General features: G+C 40.0%; 1 protein-coding gene across 1 annotated transcript; it reads left to right on the top strand.

The window, feature by feature from the left end:
- Window positions 1-10,188: 10,188 nt before the first annotated feature.
- FAM3B (FAM3 metabolism regulating signaling molecule B) lies at window positions 10,189-22,154 on the top strand. Its single transcript, XM_088539351.1, has 8 exons — window positions 10,189-10,261; window positions 14,574-14,717; window positions 15,507-15,630; window positions 16,966-17,024; window positions 19,203-19,253; window positions 20,042-20,129; window positions 20,876-21,008; window positions 21,893-22,154. Exons 1-8 carry the CDS (start codon window positions 10,243-10,245, stop codon window positions 21,977-21,979), a joined length of 705 nt encoding a protein of 234 aa, XP_088395477.1. The 5' UTR covers window positions 10,189-10,242; the 3' UTR covers window positions 21,980-22,154.
- The last annotated feature ends 1,311 nt before the right edge of the window (window positions 22,155-23,465 follow it).

Here is a 23,465-nt window from a genome sequence, read left to right as displayed (position 1 = left end):
CACACCCAAAACTCATGAGTTATCTCTTTAAAAATAACTGAAAAAAAATCATTTGCATTTCAGTGGCAGAGCAGGTTACCCATCTGCATGGGTAACCAAACAGGCAGTTGAGCTCAGAATACCAGACCTCCTTCCGATTCACACTGCCTCTGCTTCTGACTTTGCATGAGATCCCAAAGATTTATTTTTCAAGAATGGTACTTTTAAAGAGGTGCATATATTATGTATGAAAATAAAGCACTATTTTTTTAAACAAACATGTGCATTTCACTTCATAACTGGAAGTGCCTGTAAAAAATGTTTTTGTTACTCTTTCCTTTTTAATTCCCACACTTTCAGATTGCTTGGCTGGACAGAGTGGAATTACTGGTGTTTTGACCAAACATCAGGAAATGTCGTTTCTGGTAATTAGGAGTTAGAAACGGGAGGAAATTTTTGAGTTTTCCTCCTTTCCCCGCCTTTCAGTACTTAAGGGGAGAAAAACAATTAATTCAAGGACTGTTAGCAACTATATAGCCCAAGTGTTTTTCCCCTGTATTTTCCATATGTCTTTATTTTAATATCTTTATGATTAGAATTTTTAACATTCTGTAACACTGTTATTTATCACTGTAAACCTACTTTTCTTTTTCTCCTGTTATTACATCACTCATTCTGAGATTCACTTGATTTTTTTTTTAATCCTAATGTGGGGAGGGGAGGAAGACTGCAGTTCTGAGAGTTTTCTCAGGCGAACTGAGGATAGACGTGTCCTTCACATAGTGGTATTTTCACCCGATGATGCAACTTTATCTTTTGAATGTTTTCTCATTTGTATGAAGTGATAATAAAATGCAGCGAGGGATCGTCAGATATGCAGAGCACTCACTGCCTCCTGTTCACTTCAGCTGGTAATGTGGGTGCTCACTCCTCATTATAACTGGTGGCCTGTACTTGTTGAAATGGGTTGTCAGCATTGTGTCCAAACATTAAAAAAATTTCCTTCAAGGTTTTTCGCAAAGCAATAGGCTTTGCTTTGCAAAGAAAAAGTGTTGTTTCCAATTCTGTGATTCAGTTCCATGTAGTCCTCCCGGGTTTGGTTTGACACACAACAAACCATTTCAAAGTTGCATTCATTTTTCTGTAGTATAGTAATGTAAGTAATGCTTTTGTCATCCATTTTAAACCCAAATCCATCATCAGGGTTTGGACAGATACACTGGTAAAAAGTGATAATTTTTTTTTCTTCCACTGAGAAAGTAATAACAGTTGTATACTGTTGAAATATTTGGTAGCGTTTTCCCTCTCCTCCATTCTATCTTCTTATCAGAAAGAGTTCTAGGACAGAATTTATGGGAAAAGGTTCCTGTTATATTTCCTAGTGACAAGCTGGATTTCTTCCAGGTCATTTAATGGACTCTTTTCAATGCACTAGACTTCATATAAATGTCTTTCAGTTTTACCCTTTCATTTGAATGTCATTGGTCAAGACATTTTAACAGAAATACTTGAATTATATGAGCAATAATCGAGTAGCACAAATGAAACAGTAATATATTCTTGAGTCTTCATGGCATCCCTTGCCATGACAATTTGGCTTATAGTAAAAATGCTGCTAGCGACATCTGCTAGCAGTACAAACTTCACCTCGGCTTGTAAACTGATACTTACCATGGCAGATATTCAGGTGAGTATTGCTTTGTTGCTCTGGCAACAAGAAGAGCAATAGAAACCCTTGAGGGTTCATTTTTAGCCTACAGCACATTAAGAAAAATAATGCTCTTGAGCATTTTTCTATGAAAGATGAAATGTAATGATAAACCACAATGTTACCAAGCATGTCTTATTAGCGACCTCTTTCCCTGATATTTTTTTAAAGGAGAGTGCTGTGAGGTATTTTATACTCCTATTAACTAACCTCAGAGAGGACGGTAAACCATGCCTTAAAGAACAGAGCTTTGGGTAAAGATTAGAAAATATTCTCTATTTATTATGGAAGACAGGATGCTCCTATCACAGGATCCTGCTATCACAGTGCCTCCCGTTGCTTGTATACATTTGTTGCAGAACTACCATTCTCCTAATGTGAACATCATATCACGTACCATGAAGATGTCACAAAGCCATGTTTCGTTGGATGTTGCTTCTTAGATAACTCACGCTATCAGTTCCAATCATAAGGGATTCAGAGCACTGACATTTGAGTTCAACTAGTTTAAGCTTTAACTCAAGCATGGGAATATGTTAGTTCTATCCCACTGCGCTGTCACGGGTGCTAGAAATCTTTTCATGCTTTTTGTCTCATAATATAAGTGCTGAAGAAAACAGATAAAGAATTTTTATATACCTTTTTTCAGGTTCTCAAAACAAGTTAGATCAAGAGATTGTTGTTTTTAAGGCGAAATGGTTGATATTTAGCATTTGTATGTTGGACCACTTAAATGCAACATATCAAGCCAATGTACCATAATACTTTTTAGTTTTGATGTTCTGCAGGTTAACTAGGGGTAATCATAAAGCAATTGTTTTGGGGTCCTTTGCTAAAATATCAATTACTTAATGATATTTAACTATTTGTTGGCTGAAGTCAAAGTGGTGAAGTCAAAGTATTCTGTGCAGCTACTTACAGTCAGCTACTTACAGTGTTATCAGGTGATTGTGTTTCACTACAGGATGACTCATTTGGATGCTAACTTTTTCCTTTTAGATAAGCAAAGGCCTGTGTTATGATAGTAGCTTATCATAGCCCTTTTATTTTTTTCTGATAATCTAGAATTGATTGTACTGTTGAAATGTTGATTTTTGTTAATGTTTTCAACAACTAGATTGGTTTGTTGTCCTTGGATTTCCTATAATAAAGAGGGTTGGTACAATAACTTGTTGAGGTCGAATTAAATTAAGGGAAACAAGCAAGCTATCCATAATTCTGCATCATTAAAAATATAAGAGCATAACTGATTGAACCTTAAAAATAAAAGTCTGTACAATTTACCAAGATATTAGTTGCTGTCAGACTTTGCTCTGATTGACAAATCATTCACTTCTGGCTGCTGAAATTCTTGGTGCTGTTCAGAGAAGTGAAAACAGATTGACAGTGGGATACAAGCAAGCTTCTGAGCCAGTCAGATTTCCTGACTTCCAGACCCTAATTAGGACTTAGGCCAGGCTTCCAAGTAATCCCGAGCGCTGGCAATGGCTCTAGGAATTTCCTCGGAAAGGCAGCCCCTGGCTTCAGCCAACGCCCTGCATGGGATGGATCCCAAATGCGAAAGCTGCTGTTAAGATTTGCCCTCACAGCAGCACTGGGGTGAGCCAAGCTGGCCAGCTGTGCGAAACAAGGTGCTCAGTAGCTGAGTGTCTACCAAAATTTCAGTGCAAGGCTCAGACACCTGGGTAGTACCCATGTCAGCTTGTCACCTGGCTGCTTTGGTAGGATTCTCTTGTTTGAGTGTTTTGAAAGCAAGTGCTCTTAGTCTAAGGTGCCCATTACTGCTCCACATATCCACTCGCATGTGACTAAGGGGCGCAAGCATCTCTTAGGTAGAGTCATTAGACATCTGCTGAATGAATATGTTGTTGTACAGTCATTGTACCCTCTCCATGTAGCAAAGTGTACAGTGCTATTTTTCACTCCAGCAATAATCTGTTTATAAACAAAAACAAGGTTATTTTAAAACACATTAACATTAGATACGGTCCAGTAATACAACAAAAGAATGTTTTCTGTTCACATTTTTTTTTTCACTACAGCTAGATTTTGGCTAGATTAGGAGCTAGGTAGTTTTTGAAACACTGGAAGTTTTACATTAAAATATAAAACGCAAGTGCAGATTTTTTTTTAAGATAGTGAGGCGGTGAAACACATAAGGTAATTCTCATCATGTAAAGGAAGTAGCCCTAACTAAATATTGTCTTTTTTCTTTATTTTTTATTACTCATTTAAAATCAACATACCTGATAATAGTTGTTGTTCTACTAAGTCACTAGCTGTGAAATTTTTGATTTTAGATTCTGATTACCCAGTTCCCCTCCCCTTCCCCCCAAAAAATTTCCAAAAGGTAGAAGACTCTTGTATCCAAAATGGAGCATTTTGACCAGACTTGATTTCATTGGTGACAGATGGATTTGTTTTTCTTTCATAGACTTATATTCAAGCAGCTTGTGAGGCTTTAGAAACACACCACACTCCAGGTTAAAAATACCTGCATTAAGGTAGCACTGGGGGAGGGAATGAGTGCCAAAACTGTGCCCATGGTCCCTGAACCTGCCTGTGTGTGAAGGCCTGTATTTGCCTCTGACTGCATTTCCTGGACCTCTTTCACTTCCCACTTGGAAATATTTCTTCTTTTCCCACAAATGCCAGCTTTCCATCCTCCCCATCCCCTCACTTGGGACACACTGAAAGTGATAGCCTGAGACTAGCTAGCCCGAGACTGCCCTCCCTATCTCAGCAGTGGAAAACATGTGGATGCTCTTCCCACCTCGGCCTGCTTTCCAGATAGATGAAACTGAGACCTGTAGCTCAAGGAGTACAACATGGCATCCAGGAGATAGATACACTGTGGAAACCACCGAGATGTGCATATGCTGCTTCCTTTTGATCTCTCCTTATATACCCAGGGGGTGAAGCACCGCAAGGAGCAGTGAGAGTTGGCCCCATTCCTTAGGCAGATGGCTGGCCCTACTGTGAAAGGCCTTGCCTTATTTTTGGCTGGCTGGTTGGTTGGTTGATTTTTTGTCTTACCACACGGCAGAGAGGACTCGCCACTGTCCACAGGCTTGTCTTTCTGACTGAGAAGCTTCTGCTCTTTCAAGTTGAGCAGCTCAGCCTGCTCTAAGTTTACCAGGGTGTCAAACAGTTGAACAAACCACACTGTTCGTAATGACCCTCTCATTACAGCCCTCTTCAATGAGTACTTCCCCCATTTAAATTTCACAGAGCCACATCGAACCTTGAAGGGTATGCTTACTCCTGCGCTCCTTGGAGGGGGATTAGATAATTGGATGTTTAAATGGCTGGATTTGTATCCTAGCTGTCCTTTGTAAGATGGACTCAAGCATATTGTGTTGAAATGATTCTGAAACGATTAACTGATGAGTCCTTGATACCACCAAGGTATGAATTACTGTAATATTTACTGGAAACAATGCTTTGCTATCCAATACTGCATGTGTACATAAACCTATATGAAGTTGAATGTATAAAAATGATTTATCTACAACAGCCATTTCACTCTTTTTGTTAAAAAGTTTTATACAGAGATATAGAAACCTTTTAAGACTACTGCTATGTCGACTGTTACTTGATAACTTTTTTTTTTTTTGAAACATCGCTTAAGGAAATGATTCCATCTACTAGATTATTTTTTCCCTTTTTTTTTGGCATTACATTATGTTTAACATTGATTGAAAGGAAAATGAGACCAACACTTTGAAAAAAAAAGGCTACAATCTTTTTTTTAACTGTATTTTTACTCAGACTTTAGTTGATGTTAGGATGTATGCCCCTATTACTGCCAAGCCTCACTACACAATTTTCTAAAGGTTGGTATTTATATTTTCAAGTCTTGCCATCTTCAGACACTTTGTAAAAATCAGAATTTCTTCTGCTTAAAATAAATGATTCTTTCAACCCATGCAGTGTGTCTATTTAAATCCTGTTAAGATGAACTTCAAAGCTAATAAATGATATTCAATCAAATTATTCCTAGCGCTCTGAGGCTCTCAATTGTACCATCTGTCTTTAGCTCTGAGAAGAAAGCAGAACTGCTTTAGCACGTACCTGCACTTTGCAAGGAGGGGAGCAGAAAGGTGTATTTAGCTCCAAGGTGGTTTTTCCTCTATATACTGAAATAAGTGAAACTTTCTTGCTTCAACTTTGCCTCAGTTCAGAACTGGAGAGAAATCAGGAATAGAAAATACTAACGTGAGAAGATGAAGCTTCTCATTATCTGGAATGAATTACAATGGTGTTTTGGACTGTTGCTCCGTGCTGCCCTAAACTATAAACCACGACGGCGATCAAGTGAATGTCCTGGCCCTTAGGGCAGCCTCTCTGAGAGCTGGTTTCTTACCTCGGGGGAGCCAGAACCCCTGTGATTAACTGTGCTCCACGTTTGGTAACCCAGGAGGTGGCGCACGTGCTTTGTTTTTCAAATGCAAGAGTTTTAGCACTCTTCTTGCTTCCCAGCAAATTCTGTTGTCTTGTTTGAACTGTATTAAAAGTACCTCCAACTTTTGTTAAATGTCCTACCAAAAAAGGTTCTTAACTTGGGTTCTCCTGATAATTTAATAATATCCCTCTTCCCACTCCCCAAAAAGTTTCTTAATAAAACAATTCTTTTCAAGAATATAGCATAGTGTATATGTGTTGCTAAAGTTGATGGATTGGCCCAACAAGAAAGATTAGTACAAACAGTTTAATATATTTTAATAATTTCGATTTACACTTTGGAAAGTCGCTCACTTTTGTTAATTTCTGTCCTTTTGATAATTCAGTGAAACCTATTTATGCACATTCACTATACAAGTTTTCTTTTTTTCCTTCTTTTTAATCTTCTGTGCTTCTGAAACTACCATCACCTTAAGAGCATCCTGTGTTTCAGCTTTTTGCCGATCCAAACTTTAAAACCATCTAACATATATTAGTAGCCATAACTGAGTGGTTACACGTCTTGTTCATTTCTTCCCTTTAAAGCTGGCTCATCTAGACAACTGCTCATAAGAATACCCACTCACTTTGCCATCAGTTGAGGGTTTTTAATTGTAAGCTTAACATGAACTTTGTTAATGTTGACCTTACTGTGAGAGATTGTTTCATTGGTTTACAGCTCGAGAGTTGTTCCGTAGGGATTTTTAACTGCTGAAGTATTTGTACATAGTCTTCTGGCTTGCTTCTACAATTTCTTCACTGACCAACTCGTGTCCACCATTTTCCCACATTGTCCTGCAAGACCAACCTGCACTGCTTGCCCCTTCCCTTTGCCATGCTGGCCCACACGTCAGGTGGGCCCTTTGCACTCTCTTCCCCCTCTCCAGAAGATAGCTCGGAAAGAAATCTGGCTCCCTCCCTGCAAGTGCAGCCTGGGCTGCAAAAGTGGATACTGGGATTTTCTTGCTCTTTTGGAACTTGGGTGTTGCCTTCAGCTAACCAAAGCCCAGCACAGTAATGACAACAGGAATCACTATTGAAAAACCTGGTGTATGCAGTACAGGTTGGGGAAGAGCTCCAGGAGCTATATACTATAGGATGGTGCCAAGAGACTTCAGGATGCACACGGATATGCCATATTTAAAAAACTTCTGGTATAAAACAAGACTCCACGCAGTCCGGAAACCTCCTGGGAACTAGACTTGCTAGTTTTACAGGTTTTCTGGCTAATCAGCTGAAGGTAATCATTGCTTGTTTTTGCTCTTCTGCTATATGAATCATTTGTGTGTATCTATTTTTATTGAATTTCAGTATGTCCATGAAAGAACTTATCCAAAAGCTTTCATGTTGTTCTAAATATCTGCTCTTGGCCTTCATGAAGACTTTCAAGGGGTAGCGGAGGAAAAAAAAAAAAGAAGTTATGTTAAGACACGCATCAAAATCCAAGGTATTTCTCTAAGATACTCTTCATGCAACCACAACTGAGGAAGCTCAAGTTCAGCCTGGATTTGTGGGTACAGGCACGCACAGAACTATGGGTGTGTAATGGCAGCCTGAGAATAGGTCTTTTGCACTGCTACCCATGTTGTCCGTGTGTATGTTCTCACCTACCCCAAATCTGAGCTACAATTAGTTAACTTAAACATGAGTTGCAGGGGTTTTTTGTTTTGTTTTGTTTGTGTGTATAGGTAAGCTGCTTTCCCTACTACCTCTTCAAGTCCTACATGCAAAAATTTGGTATGATTTTTTTTCTGTCTTACAAACTCCGCTTCCATTTTAAATCATTAAATTGTTTTAACTGTATCTAGCATTATTATGTTGTATATATTGAATGATTATACATGATTATATAGAATATATATATAGTTGGTCTTTCATGGGTGAGCAAAAAACATTTGAATCAAATAGCTATAATGTACTAGAAGTGCAATAAATACTGGAATGAGACACTTATACTAACTTTTTGGCCAACTGGAGTGAACGTAGAAAACATTTTTGGAGGTACAAAGCTTTAAAAGACAGGCAGGAACTTGTTCTGCTGTAATTTTATAGTATTAGCAAAATCCCGTAAACTTCTTCCAAGGACTGTGGCTCTTACGGTGTTAAAAATAGCCTAACACAAAAGCATTGTGCCATTTGCTGTCTGCAGGACCATTCTTACTTCATGAATGGATTTTCTGTGCTGCTTATCACCAAAGGGTCTGACAGGTTCACAAGCATCTAGAGTGAAGATTAATGTGTTTTTTTTCCCTAAGCTTTCAAATTACAGAATGAATGTTTAAAATATGAATAGAAATAATGTTTCTAAAGCGCTTTGTATCCCACCTCTTTGATTAATTACTAGAGCTAGAATAGTATTGCTGCTCTTTTGCATGAACAGAACGGATACCGGAAATAAAAGATTTAAAAGTCCTTTGGCATTTAAGATCTTCTCGGCTACAGACCACTGGATCCTTAGACTCTGCCAAGCCAAAACAGTTACTGGGCAGTCTGGTTTTGTAACAAATGGCTGTGTGTACTTCAGTGTAATTTAGGCAATAATGAAAAAACGGTAATCTACCACATCTTTCTTGTGGGGGTAGAAGTGGGTGAACAGGCAGCTATTCAAGCTTTTTTTTTTTTTTTTTTTTTACAGTAGTATGTTTAGACGGCAGCAAAGCTCCTGAGTGCTTGAAATTTTTATCCATGGACTCCATATCCCACCAATGCCCTCAAAATCCCAGCTCCCAGCCAAAGACAATAAATGCCTCTTCTCCAGAGACTGGAAACCTCTATAGCTTTCATCAGTGTCTTGGGAAGGCCCAGTCCAGCTGGGGTGGAGGAATTTTATTATTCTGCTTGCTGAATTACGTATCATTTCTGCATTCCACCTGTGGCACGGGCAATAAAGAAGGTTAGGAGAAGCTAAAGCAAATGATTTTAAGTGAAAATAATAATTCAGCATGTTATGTGAGCACTTTTCATTAATAAATTATGAGCTTCCTTGCTTGGGTTTGGTCCAGCTTGGAGCTCTTTAGTTTCCTGAACTGAGTTTTCTGAGTGGCTGTGGCAGTCCTTGGAGGTCTGTCCTTTGGTGGGAGAGTTCTCTGCTCAGGCTCAGGGGTGAGGATGCTTCTGAGGGGCAGCAAAAGCCATTTACCTGCCACCCGGCCCCATGGCAGCCTCATGCTGGCCCAGCACCGCCACAGGGGCGGACGGCAAGGAGGGCACCACAGCACCATGCCCATTAACTAAAATAATAATGATACCCAAGCCACTGCCAGAAAACAAAACGAAACAGTATGTATTTGCTTATTACTTGCTGGTTTACCTTCAACAAAGACTTCACAATAACCACAGTTTTCTAACTAGGGGGAAAAACAACTGTTCAGACAGGCCGTGGGAGTGAGGATGGCCCTGGCCTGCCATCCTGCGTGTGCGCTGCTTTCTCAGCAGATGGTCAACCCCTCGTGAGACATGCTTATTGCCTCCTACGGGGCAGCTCTCAGCACTTCTGTTTTATTTGCTCAAAGGGCGGGCCTGCGTGGCAGGTGAAGCCTCCTCTCGCTGTCTCTTCTTGCCACGCTGGGCGTCCCCATCCGCCATCACCCGCCAGCAGCTCTCCCTATGCCTGCCAAGGGGCAGGAGAGGCCGCCTCGGCCAAACACATCCCGAGGCCGTGAGAGGAGGAAGGAGGACGGCCCGCGTGTCTCTTCGGTGGTGCCACGAGCTCTGGGGGAGCCTGAGCAGTGGCCACGGGCCAAAGCACCTCACGTGTCACCCACCAGCGCCTCCAGTACCACCAGCACCAGCCCCGCGTAATGGCGCCCGGGGGCGCCGCGCTCAGCGCCCGCCCCGCGGGCAGGACGAGCTCCGGCCGCGCCGCCCGCCCGCCCCCCGGGCAGCCTCCCGCGTCCCTCCCGCGGGGCGGCGCGGGCACGTGCCCAGCTCCCTCCCTGCGTGTCCCCACGCTGTCCAGGTGGCTCCGGGACGAGACGCCCGGGCGAAGCGGGGACGTGGCGGGGGCGGAGGAGGGGTTCTGGCCGGCCCCGGGGAGAAGGAAGAGGAGGAGGAGGAGGAGCGCGGCTGCGGGGAGGGCAGCGGAGAGCCCGTCCCCCCACACACCGTGAAACATGTGGCTGAGCCGGCACAGTGAGTAGCGGCCTCACCACGGCGGGGGCTTCGCCCCGACGAGCGCGGAGCAGCCGCGGGGCAAGGGACGGACGGGGGTCCCGGCCCCCCCAACCTCTCCGGGAGCCCCCGCGTCTGCGGCGGCAGCTCCGCTCGGTGGCAGCGGGCGAATGGCGGGGGCAGCGCTGCCGCCTCCCCCACGCACCTCGAGCACTTGAATGACAGGAGGGAGCCCCCTTTTTCCCTTCCCTTCCCTTCCCTTCCCTTCCCTTCCCTTCCCTTCCCTTCCCTTCCCTTCCCTTCCCTTCCCTTCCCTTCCCTCTCTCTTCTTGTTTCCCAAGACTGAAGTTCTCAACAGCGCCTGTCTTCTTCGTCCTTGCCTCAGAGCTCAGTTTTCCCCCAGATTTCGGTCAGCCCATTTACCAGCGCCCAGACAAATTCCTTAAAACCAACCAACGCCCAGATTTTTAGCCTGATGAGTTTAAACTTGGGTCTTTTTTTTCTCATTTCCTTCTTCTTTGCCGTGGACGCCCAGCTGTGCACAGGTGGGTCCGTAGTAGCAAGGTGTGGCAGCAAGAGCATTCTTAGGGCACTTAAGCACCAAAGAACCATGCACTTAAATTTGATGCTTAAGTTGCTGCCATGGTACAAGTGAGCACCTGAGGGAGAAAGGAATTCCGGGAGTAGCTGGAAGGTGAGCTTTTCCATGAGCTTTTCCCTCTGCTTTGCTTTCTCGAGTGTCCTACCACAACACCTTCCTGGTGCATACGTTTTCATCCTTCTATTCCTGTCAGCCTGCCTGTCTGTCAGACACTGGGACTAGTGCCGAGTATCTCTGAGCTGGTGGCACTTCTCCACCTTTAAAAGGCAAAATGAAGAAGGTTCATACCAGCTGTCGGAGCAGAGGATATAGCTCTCCGGGGCATGCGGTTCCCATATTGGGTATTTTTTCTGAATGTCATAGTGAGGTGATGGGTCACAGCCCTGAAACTAACAAAAGAGCATGTTTACTTTTCTGAATGCAGACCTGACTTTGCACTTCATCATTTCTGGGCATTATGTATGGAAATCTTAAGCTCTCCTTAACTGTTTTGAGGTTGCCTGAACTTATGGTTCATCTACTCTTGCCTAGGATTTTTTTGCATGTTTATGCAGGTGCCCAGAAAAGGGCATACACGTGCAGGATGTGTAACTCAAGGAAATCTACTTCAAAAGTAGGTAACTTCAATGCAGTCCCCTCGTGGCTGCCAAATCCGTAAGGGCTCAACAGCGAACATGCTCTGCAGCAGTTCTGTGGACTATCTACAAATTGTGCAGAGATTTAGTAAATGTATTCCTTTAACATTAATAGGCATGTTTTGGAAACATTCAAGAAGCTTGTGATTTAAGTAAAGTACAGGAATGCAATAACCGGTTAGGTGTTTCATACTTTTATCTTCTACTTAGACAGTATGCTGCGCTCTCTAACTTATTTTGAAACAGAGGTTTTTTGTTGTTCCGATGAAAACAATTTAAAATGGTTTTAAAGATAAAGCTGCAAAGCCAACAACAAAAATAAACAACACAAATTGATTGGATTAATGAACGAGCTCATAGAGCTTTACCAGCTCCCTGGCTCCCCCATATAAATAAAAGTGCTAGAATCTTTAAATAAGCTTCTTAAATGTTTTCAGTAAATTGTTTTTTTGCCTTTAAAAATGTGACTTGCTCTCCTTCACAAATTAAATATTTCATGTGTAAATCTGAGTCTTTATATTCAAAAAGAGAAGGAAAGAAGTAAATTTCATCTGCATCGTGCCTTTTTTCTTTGTGGTGTGTAGACTCTATCAATGTTCACATTCTCTATATAATACAAATGTTGGTGAGGTATTTTTCAATTTTATTTTGGTAGCGTTTTGTATTATTATTAGTGGGAGGGTGAGAGAGATTCCTCTTAGACTGAGATGGCAATTAGGAATTTTGTTATATCTCTGATTCATTCACCCTCCCAATCTTAATCCTCTGATGAAAATGTATCATATTTTTCAATGTTTTCCTTATAGTCATGTAGGTCTGTATTTTCATGATTGGTATATATAATGATAGAGAACCTACTGGGAGCTCAGCTCAACATCTTAAAAGTGCGGGATCAACATCTTGTGCACGCGATCCAGCAAATGGGATATCAGGATAATTTACAAAAGAACCTCAGATTTTCATAATGATCTGTGCTCATTCTTACCGAGGTTCAAGGACTGGAGTGAAAACAATTATGAGGAAGATTTAGGCTATGCAATAGGAAATATTTTGTAACCATAATGTTGGCAAAGTGAACATAGTTCTTTTTGGACATTAGTTATGTTAAAATAGATTTTCAGGACTATGAAACTCAAAATTCTCCTTTTTTGCTTTAAGGGTGATAATGCGCAAAGACGTGTTTGGTGCTGAGTCTAGTTGGATGGTGCTGAATCTAGTTGGAGGCCTGTGGCCAGCGGTGTCCCCCAGGGCTCGGTACTGGGCCCAGTGCTGTTCAACTTGTTCGTCAATGACTTGGATAAGGGGAGAGAGTCACCCTGAGCAAGTTTGCAGACGATACCAAACTGGGTGGAGAGGCCGACACTCCTGAGGGCTGTGCTGCCATTCAGAGGGACCTAGATGGGTTAGAGAGCTGGGTAGATAGGAACCTCATGAGGTTCAACAAAGACAAGTGCAGGGTCCTGCACCTGGAGAGGAATAACCCCAGGCATCAGTACAGATTAGGGGTTGACCTGCTGGAAAGCAGCTCTGTGGAGAGGGATTTGGGAGTCCTGGTGGACAACGAGTTAACCATGAGTCAGCAATGTGCCCTGGTGGCTGAGAAGGCCAATGGGATCCTGGCCTGCATGAGGAGGAGCGTTGCCAGCAGGTCAAGGGAGGGGATCCTGCCCCTCTGCTCAGCTCTAGTGAGGCCGCACCTGGAGTATTGGGTGCAGTTCTGGGCCCCCCAGTACAAGAGGGACATTGAGCTTCTCAAGAGGGTCCAATGTAGAGCCATGAGGATGATTAAGGAACTGGAGCATCTATTGTATGCAGAAAGAGTAAAAGTCAGCTGGCCCTGTTTAGTCTAGAGAGGAGAGACTGAGAGGAGATCTGATCAGCACGTACAAATACTTGAGGGGAGAAAGTAAAGAGGATGGGGCCAAACTCTTCTCAGTGGTGGCCAGTGACAGGACAAGAGGTAATGGGTACAAGTGGAAACACAGGAAGTTTAATCTCCATGTGAGGAAGAACTTTCCTGTGAGGGTGACAGAGCCCTGGAACAGGCTGCCCAGAGAGGTTTTGGAATCTCCGTCTCTGGAGATCTTCCAAACCTGCCTGGATGCAATCCTGTGCCACATGCTCTGGGTGTCCCTACTTGAGCAGTTGAGTTGGACTAGATGATCCCTAGAGGTCCCTTCCAACCTTAACCCTTCTGTGATTCTGTTTCGTTACAGAGACAGGTTTTCCTGCATACTTTAGTCTGCTGCCCATTTCCAAAAGGCAGCTTTTAAATGCTGATCAAAATAATCCTTTAATGAACTGTGCAGAGTCATGTGTTCGGGAAGTATCTGATCACCTTAAACTGTCTGCATCTCAGACCTGCAGTGTGATACTTCATTGCTTAGCATCATAAATTAGGGAACATACTTCTGCAAGATCAGGAATGCACAACAGCATTTTTTATTTTATTTTATGTCTTTCCAGACAGGAAAATTGTGAATCCTGGTTATTTTTTGCAGCCTGTAGGCACACTGGTAATAAAACTCATGGATACTGTGATTTAATTGAGAGAAGGGGAAGCAATCGCTCGAGTCATATTTGAATGCAGTCAGAGGTCACTATATGGATGACATTATTTGGACCTTCTTCAGTCATTTTTTTCCAAGGCATCAAAAGGGTACAGAGAGGTCACTATATGCTCTGTGCAGTGTAGGTATTTTAAACAATTTATGTGGTGTTTGCCTATTCCACAAAATCAATGATAACTTTATACATACTTGATCAGTCACATATAGTATCTGTTACTTATTTTTCAGAGTCAAAATCTTGCTAGGATTAAGCTGAACTTCTTGCTTCTTTGGGGTATTGTGGTTGTGGTTCCAGGACGGATTAAATGGGGTATTTTTGCTTGAAGATCAAGTTTTAGAAGTGAAAGAGGCTGCCAAAAGGAGAACACCACAAATGCTCTATTGCAGCATGTCCAAAGGCTGTGTTTAGCCAGTGTATCAGAAGTAAAATTACCAGTTTCTGTAACAGTGCCAGGAAAAAATGCAAAATCTTGTGTGTTGTTATGAAAAGTCTTTATTTCTCTGCATTCTGTTCTTTTTCATAACAGATTTTGTGAAATTTTCGGGACTTCTGTTGGCAACATTGTTTTCTTGGTACTTGGGATACTTTCTCAGCGCTCTTGTACCTGATGAGGTGCTATCAGCATCTATCACTAATCTTCAAGATATTGGAAAGAAACCAGTGATAAGGGGTATATAATTTTTTTTCTAGTTTTCTAATTTCTTTTTCTAGTTTTACATGTAGCATTTAACAAATCATGTGCTGTTCACCAAAGAATTAGTTAGCTGAATAAAGTTAATTAATTGGTGTAAACCTGAATTATTCCTTAGGCACAGACCTTCAAAGCTGCAGCTGTGATCCTAATTATATATAGGAAATATATATACACATACATATATATTTATATGCATATATTAATATATTTATTTACATTTTACAATTAGAGTAGATTTGTTGGATCACTAATAAAACGTTGTGGTGAAATTTTCATTGTTGTTTTTCCCCTTTAATCTGAGTGGGTAGTTTCTTGCATACATTTTTCACATTTTATTGCTATGATTTCATATGAAAGACTCAACATTACAACAATAGTTATTTATTTTAAGTTATTAAGCAAGGAAAAAATGTATTGGTAGGAATTCTTCATCCTTATAGCCCTTGCTTTCTGTTATAAGAAATAATGCTAATAGTATGATCTGTCTCAAATCAAGAGTATATGGGACTTTTTTTTCCCCTAAATAATCTTTCTTCTGGTCCTAGCAGCAGTTTGAAAATCAGTGATACCTTGAAGCCCAGGCAGATTTGCAGTAGTGTTGCTACAATACTGGCAAAGTGGCAGGACTTGACTCTTTTTTTTAAAAAAAAGAATTAAGCCCAGTGTGTTGACATTAGGTGGTTCTTTCTCTGTAGAGGCTGCTTTTTTAGCATTCAAAAAAAGTCTTCTCTTTTTGCTTTTTCATTTTTATTTCTGGTGTTTCAGCCCCGGCACCGAAGAGGCAGAAGTGTGATCACTGGTCTCCCTGCTCACCCGGGAGCTACGCCTATCGAGTGCTCAGTGGTGGTGGCAAGGAAAAGCTGGCGAAAATTTGTTTTGAGGATGAGCTGTAAGTACCAGCCAAACCACAAATCTAGGCAAGCCCTTCGTAGTATGAGGAAGGGTGTTTCATAGCTCCTCCTGGGGGAAAAAGGTTCTCCAGTAAAAGTATATGCAGAGAAAGACAACCATTGATAGCCTTTGGTGTCCTCCCCTTTCAGTGCTGCTAAGCATGCCCTAATTCTGAAGCCTCTCAGCGGGGAGTTTTCTGTGCTGTCTTATTCTGAATTACTGCCTCGTCATTTCTAACTTACTTTTTAATGTTTTGTGCAAGCCTTTCTGCATCATGCTCCATGAGTCCATCTTCTTCTTCGCAGTTTTCTCCGTTCAAACAACCTTTATGATGATGATTCAAACCAAGACAATCTATTGTATAAAATAAAGACTCAAAAGAAATGGTAGATAACTTAGAGGTAGAGGGTTTGAACATATAACTATACTTTTGCCTCTTATTTTTTTCTCTCACTACTGCTTGTGTGTTCTTCATTTGAAACAACTCAGTGCTGTCGCAGAGATTACTGCATTAAGGCGGATTCTGGTGGAGGGGATGTGTTTTCCTCTAACCAGCACTCTAGTTTCTGTGCAGTTTATGTGCCATTGCTCTTTCTCCAAACTGTTTGATTAGGTTTCGTTTCTTAGCTTTGATCTTTTTATTTCTGAATTGTGGTAATCTGAATTCTTCGAAGATTTGCCCTCTGAGCCCTTTAACCTGAGACTGAAAGATCTTTAACTGTTAATGTTTTACTGATGATAAATACGTTCAGATTTATTCTGAAGTTTATCTCATTTTTAAATAACAAACTAGCAAGTTATTTACTTCATTCATCTACAAAAACTGCATTAGACTTCATTTCAAATCGAGTTAGCTTAATTGTCAGAGTTTGGGATAGCCAGTTTGAAAAGCTGTAAAAAGCCCTGATCAGCAGCCAGTGCCTTCTGTAAGTCATGTTCCTTTGTGGTTCTCAAATTGGACAGGTAAAATGGCTTCAAAATCCTGAAATGATCTTTGTGCAAATGCAGTCCACATAAAATATATCCTCAGAACCCCATTTACTTTTGTGGTCTAGTTTCTATTTTGTGCTTCTAGCTGCATTTGTACGAAGTATCTTCCCAAACTGTTCTACTTTGCAAGACTCCGGCCCTCCAAATTAATCTGTTTGACAAGTATATAAAGTGCAAAATTTTTAAGCTATAGCTCTTGCATGTCACGAGGTCTTTAATTAAATAACTGAAAGAAAAAAAACCAGGAACGTCAGAAAGTGACTTAGCATGGGTAAATATTATTTTTGGATAAGACCTTCTGGAGGGTGATATCCTACTGAGATCATATTTATTTCGATTTCAGGCTCATAAGTGAAGCAAAGGGTAATGTTGGAAGAGGTATAAACATTGCCATTGTGAATTGTAAGTAAGAGAATAAATGATAGAGATCTGTTTATACCGGAATGACTTTTTTAAAGTTTGTTTTTTTACTAGCTAGTGTGAATGAAAAGGAAATAGTTACAAACTCAGACTCTTGTTAAGCTTAAGTATTTCGAAAAAAAAATCTTTTAAATGAACAAAACTTTTTCATAAGCTGTATAAGCAAATAGATAGCAGGTAAGTAAAAGTGGTCTACCTTTATGTGGATGTGTAATAGTATTTTATTAGACAAAAGTATAACTTCTTTTTAAGTAACATGGGAGAAATACCACGGCCTCCAGTAGTAATACTCAATATGCAGACTCGGCCCTTGGTAAAAAAAGTGTATTTGATAATGGATCCTGAGCAAAATAAATGCACAAATGCTGGGGGGGAGAGAAAAAGAGGAAGTTCAGCTGCGTGTCCTTTCAGCTTTGGTCACAGACTGTTTTTGTTCTGGTGTCTTTTATCTCGCATATTGCCTTAGCAAATCCTTGTGCTTGGCTAAACTTTTATGCTTTTAATGATATCAGCATGCTAAATTACACTAACAAAGTATCTGTATCTTTTTTTTTCTTTTTTTTTGGATGAGTGTATGCTTTTAAAATTTCTAAGAAGGAATTGTAAAAACTCTACAGTCTGCAAGAGGTAAACAGTTAAAAACGAGTTTTTAGTACACACCTGTAAACTAAGAGAACAAATACTCACCCTGAACGTTTAAGTAAGTAAGATTATATCAAATAGGGGTAGGGAACTAGTATTATCTTTGCATTTGACATTAGTGAGGAAAAAGAAGTATTATGTCAATTTTTTGTGTTCACATTTTTAAAAGGCTGAACAACCATTTTCTTCATCATATATACATTTCAGCTACCTTACATCCTTACCTGCCACTAAATCAGTCTGTGATCTCCAACCAAATTACAGTGAAAAGTATTTTCTGCATATCTTCTAATTAGATCAGCCCAGCTAATGACTTTAATACATATCCTGTAGCATCACACTCATTCCATAAAGGTAACTCTTTTTTTCTCTGTATGAATAAGGTCCTTTGTAAGAAGAAGACATAATTATTAAGCCCAAACATCTCAGAGAGGGAGAAAAATAATTGTATCTCTCTGCTGTCCTCACTGAAGTCTTTTCATTTTTTTTTGTTCTTTGCTGAGAAGACCAGTTCTAGAATACTGTTTTACCACTTACAGAATATATCACCTTTTCCCCTTATCAACCTGATAAACTCAGCTTTTAGTCCTGTGTTTGGAAGAACTTGCCTCTATGACTTTGCCATGTATGAACTGAGAATAAGCCAGAAAGGGAACAAGAACTGCTGCATCTTCTCATTAGAAATGAGCCGATGGCACTCTGAATGGAAAAAACACTTTCACATACAAGGGTGTGTGTCTTGAATAACCATCAGTTAGCATGGATTTAGAAATCTGGAAAGTGCTTCCCATTCTACAGGTCTTGTGAAAATGAAGATTGTCCAGTCTCACCAGCAGCATAACTAACCGTGAATATTGACCAAAATGTCCTGGAATGACGACATGTTTGCATACCCCACTTGTGATGTAGTCATGATGTCTGAGTGCCCAGTTTCTGTCCACGGAGATACAAATGACTTGAAAGTTGGCACATCTGAAGCACTATACAGAACAGTATTAGACCACTTTTTAAATAGTCTCAAACTTAAACCATTAGCCCATATTTATAGTTATGATCTAATATTGGTCACTATAGTACATGCACATATAAAAACATGGAAGTTCACAAAAATCTTAATTCATTCTTAGAGAAAAAAAAAGCAATGAAAATATTTTAATTACATTTGATGATTCAGTTGCAGTGTGCTGGGAGACAAGTGAATCCATTTAGCTGAAAAAGGTATATATTAATTACCAATGTGATTTTATTTGACAGCTTTCAGGTCTGCCCTCGGATGATGAAAAGAACTGATTTGTGAAGAATGTTCTCAGCTGATTGTGATCATCCAAACCTTAAATTTCCATTATTCCAGATTTCTTCCAATTTCAAAGTTCAAGGAAAACAAAAAAGGAAGCTCAGAAGCACAATAATACTGAATATTGAAGAGGCCTAACTGTAGCTGAAACTGCTGTGCATGCTGATTAAATCTAATCACTTTTACCTTATATTTGCAAACCTTTTTTTTTTTATTAATTGCAGATAAAACAGGAGGAGTTATAGGAACAAAATTTTTTGACATGTGGGCTGGAGGTAGGTCAAAAAAGCGATAATAGAGCATTTGTTAACATTTCAATGTTCTTTTAAAAGGGACTTATTTTTAAATTATTATCCTGTTCTTTCAAATGATTCTGATCGTCTTATTGAAGTGGATCCACTAGAAATAAATGAAGTATTGTCTTTACTAAAATGTCCTGTAGGCAGGTCTGATGACAAACTTTGTCTGAAAAGCCACATTTATCCCGAAGTTTGAGCTAGTTAACATTTATTGTCACCTGTTTTCTCCATCATTTTGGTCTTGTGCTTGGTATATGTCTGGCAATTGCAAAAGCAATAAATAGCTCAGTGCTGTAGATAGGCTGCCATCTTAATGAAAATGGGCATGCAGTTAGGCATATTGGTCGTCTTAGTTGGCAGGAAACTCATAAAAATAAAGGCACAGAAGAGCAAGGACTTCTCCTGGGCTATTCCTTGCTTTGCTTATACGTATAATACAATATAAAGTAAACTTAAACTCTACGTGCAGTCTTGAGTCTCAATGATTTTTTTAGAAGCTCAGAATTAGTATTTTTGTTTAACACTGAGAACTACACATCAATCTGTGCCCTCATAGGCTTCAATGAGAGACATGAGCTTTCCACATCTTTCAGGTGCTGAAAACCCACTGCCTGTGATCAAAAGTATTGCCTAATTATGTGCCATTTTCAACAGAAAGTGCCAAAAAACTAAGAACAAGTTGAACCTAAGAGAAAAGTAGGTGGCGTGTGATATGTGTGTAACTCGGGGAGACACAAGCAATCAGTTGTGTACTGCTTTAACAGACCACTCTGCAGAGATGGTGGCTTTCATTGAAAATGCACCACAAGGATCCCTGCTTTTCATGGTGACCCATGATGATGGAAGCACCCGGTAAGCAAGTCATTCATGGTAGGCTGAGGAACAGAGCAATGAAAAGCTCGAAAATCATAATTGAAAAATGCTCTAAAGCAGCAAATTGTTTTGTTCTGTAGCGTTGTTCTCTCTGTCTCTCAGAGATTTTGAATCCAGGTCCATCCAGTGCTTGCCTATATCATAGATTATGAAGCTTTCAAAGATGAACAGATGCTGTCATATTTCTTTAAATATGACCTATTTATCCTCTTAAAAGCCTGTGATATTACCTCTCAGTTGCAACTTTCTCTTCACATGGGGTCGGCAGCTCTAAGTAAAACATTATCTAGTTTGCATTCCCCTGCACATCTTAACCTGATTCTTTTAATGCTGTCAGATTTTAGGGTTTTTTAGTTTGAATTCATGATAAGGTAATTCATGGTCATAGGTTCATGATTATGCAGGGAAAAATCGTTTGGTTGATAAAAATTTCATGCTTTAATCCTTGTTGAGATGTAGTCTCAAATAGTATTTGAGATACCTTTTTGTTTCTGTTACGCTATTGTAAACAGATTCTATTAAAACCAGGAATTTGCACAGGAAGAAAGAAGCATTTTGCTTTGTGAATTTCATGGTGTTCTACTAAGCTTTCAAGACAGTGGAAGTTTTAGACTTCTCATTGCTGTTTCTGCTGACCTACTATGTGAACCGTAAATTGTTCTTCTTTTGCAGCTTTTTTTATTTCATGCATTTTTAACAATTTTCTTTGTGCTAAATTTTCCCAGGTTGAAGAACGATGCCAAACAAGTAGTAGAAAAGCTGGGAAGTAAAGAAATAAAGAATATGAAGTTTAGGTCAAGCTGGGCCTTTGTGGCTGCCAAAGGCTTCAAGCTGCCAGATAATATCCAAAAAGAAAAGGTCAGGTTCATTATATTTTCACTTTATATTTGTCTGTTTTTCAGGTATGTCTTTCAGGTACAGATTTAGTAGTGAAGCTAAAATAACCGTATTCTGTTTAGTAAGTCCCAGTTGTGCAAAACGAGTTCTCTAATGCGTTCTCATTCTTTATTTGGATCTGGGACAGCCTTTACCACAACAACATTAAATCCTTTAGTGACTGTTTTTTTCCTTCTATAACACATTTACAGAAGTAATCAGTTATTCTAGAGAGTGTCAGTTTTGAAATGTCCAGCCTGATGTGCTGTTCAGAGGCTGACATTTTCTTCTGGAAGGACAGTTCCATGGACTGAAAAAAATTCAAGACTGTTCTGTCTGAAAACTGGGCTGTCTCATACTGGCTATGTAAGCAAAGTGATGCCTGCATCACAGAGATGTTATGAATACCTTGTCCTCAGGCTTCAAGAATAGTAAAGATGCCTTTTTTATATCATATCTCTGGTTTTATATGTGACTTGGTTTCGTCTGCTTGCTATAAGCTCACTACTTTTTTTTCACGTCACAAACAGAAATGATCCAACTCAAAATTCTATTCCCTTGATGATGCTGAGTCTCTTCAAAGGCATGTTAAATTTCCATAGTTAATTTACGCTGGAATATTGTTGCAATATTCTTAGCATTACAGAGCTTCTGCAGGGAGAAAAAAAAAAAAAACATTTAGTGTATAATATGACATCCATCTGGGAAATAAATACATCATTGTACGTAAGAGAGGAACTGGCAGAATTTTCACCCACTGTGACAAGCAAGATGCCCAACATAACTTGCAGATTCCCAGTCTTACTGTTTCCCCCCTTCTGTTTGTAAAAGGTTATAAATTTTTTTCCTTTTTTTTTTTTCAATAGATAAACCATTCTGACAAGAATAACAGGTACAGTGGCTGGCCAGCTGAAATCCAGATAGAAGGCTGTATCCCAAGAAACCTGATGTGAACAAATAAATACCCTACTTATAAAGGCAGTTCTATATTTTTATACATATGACTCCAGTAGGTTGCCTCCTGAAACCTACAAGCACCTGAACAGTAATTGTAAAATAAGTCGTATGTACTGTTTTTAAGCATTCTTTCTTAACAGGTTTTACTCTGATCTGAAAACAAATAGATATTTCGGTGGCAAGCGGAAATAAAATAACTTCAGTTTGGAACTCCACCATTCAGGAGATCGGTCTAAAACACCAGGTTTATTGAAAGTGATTGTAATACAGTCATTAGTAATTCCAGTTTTTGTTGTTTGCTTGTTTTTACCGTTTGTTTTCTTCTGGTTGTCTTTGAAGACTAATATGGAAATATGAAAGCATTTAAATTAAATTGTAATGTAAAATCACTAGCAATAAATTATTTTGATGTTGTTGGATTAGTCATTTTGCATCTCTTCAGAAAAGAAGTTTCTGTTATTTTAGTTGAGCTGTTTTTCTTGGTGATGTGACAACATGGAATAACGTTAACATCCAAAGAGCAAGTTATTTGAATTAGTTTACCAGATTTACGCTGAAAATCTACATCATTCTTTTTAATTATTTTCTCTTCCAGTAAGGTAAAAAAAAAAAAAAAGCTATGACTTAATGCAATATTAAGTGTTATCCTTGCTAGCTGTAGAACCAAACACATATTGGAAGAAAGCCGTAGAGGTTATTTGTTCAATTTCCCTTTTACTGAAGCAGATCACATACGTACAGAACTTTTTAAGCTGATGCTTATGTGTTATTGATGTTTGGTGTTTGTTTTTCAGAAACCAGATAAAAAGCATATATAAAGCAGATTCCACAGCTTAAGTTGTTACCTTTAGCATTTCACTGTTATTTTATTTCCCTAAATATCCTGTTGCAGACATTTGAAGACCATCCTTATCAGCTCTGTCATTTCTACATTGATCCTACCTATCTTTTCTAACCTTTATGTTTTTCTCAACACTAAAACTTGCACGTCAATAGCTTTCTCTGCATGCTGGGCTTCCAGTGGGTGTTTCCTGCTGTCCTCTGCTCTAGGCTTAGGACAGGAGAGAATGGGAAGTGATGACCTGGCTGCTGACCGCAGGGACTTCACGCTGCTCTTGCGCTCCGTGTTGCCCTGTTGAAGGCCCCTCTGCAGTGCTCCACTTCTCTACCCTTGTCCTTCTGCCATCAGCTGCTTTGAGGCACTGCTGTTCCGAGCAGCTTCCTGGCATTAAGTCTCTTCTAGTCCCTAAAGCTCCGTTTCCTACGACCCGTTGGAGAACTAGTGCATAGTGCAGTAGTCCATTTCACTGGACGCTGCCGTTGAAAGCGGTTAAAAGAGGTTGACACAGTTTGACCTTGGCAGACTCACGGTCTTTTGACTCACAGTCTGCTCCTTATCACCTTGCGACTGATTAGGTGGTTACAAATTGAGTATTGAAATACTTGTTTCCATACTTTTCCCGATCTATATCATGCTTCCGT

This window comes from Tinamus guttatus, unplaced genomic scaffold (genome assembly GCF_059628265.1).
Source record: "Tinamus guttatus ecotype Peru unplaced genomic scaffold, ASM5962826v1 Tinamus_guttatus_pri_ptg001602l, whole genome shotgun sequence".
NCBI classification, from domain to species: domain Eukaryota; kingdom Metazoa; phylum Chordata; class Aves; order Tinamiformes; family Tinamidae; genus Tinamus; species Tinamus guttatus.
This window is presented reverse-complemented; position numbering and strand designations above follow the sequence as displayed.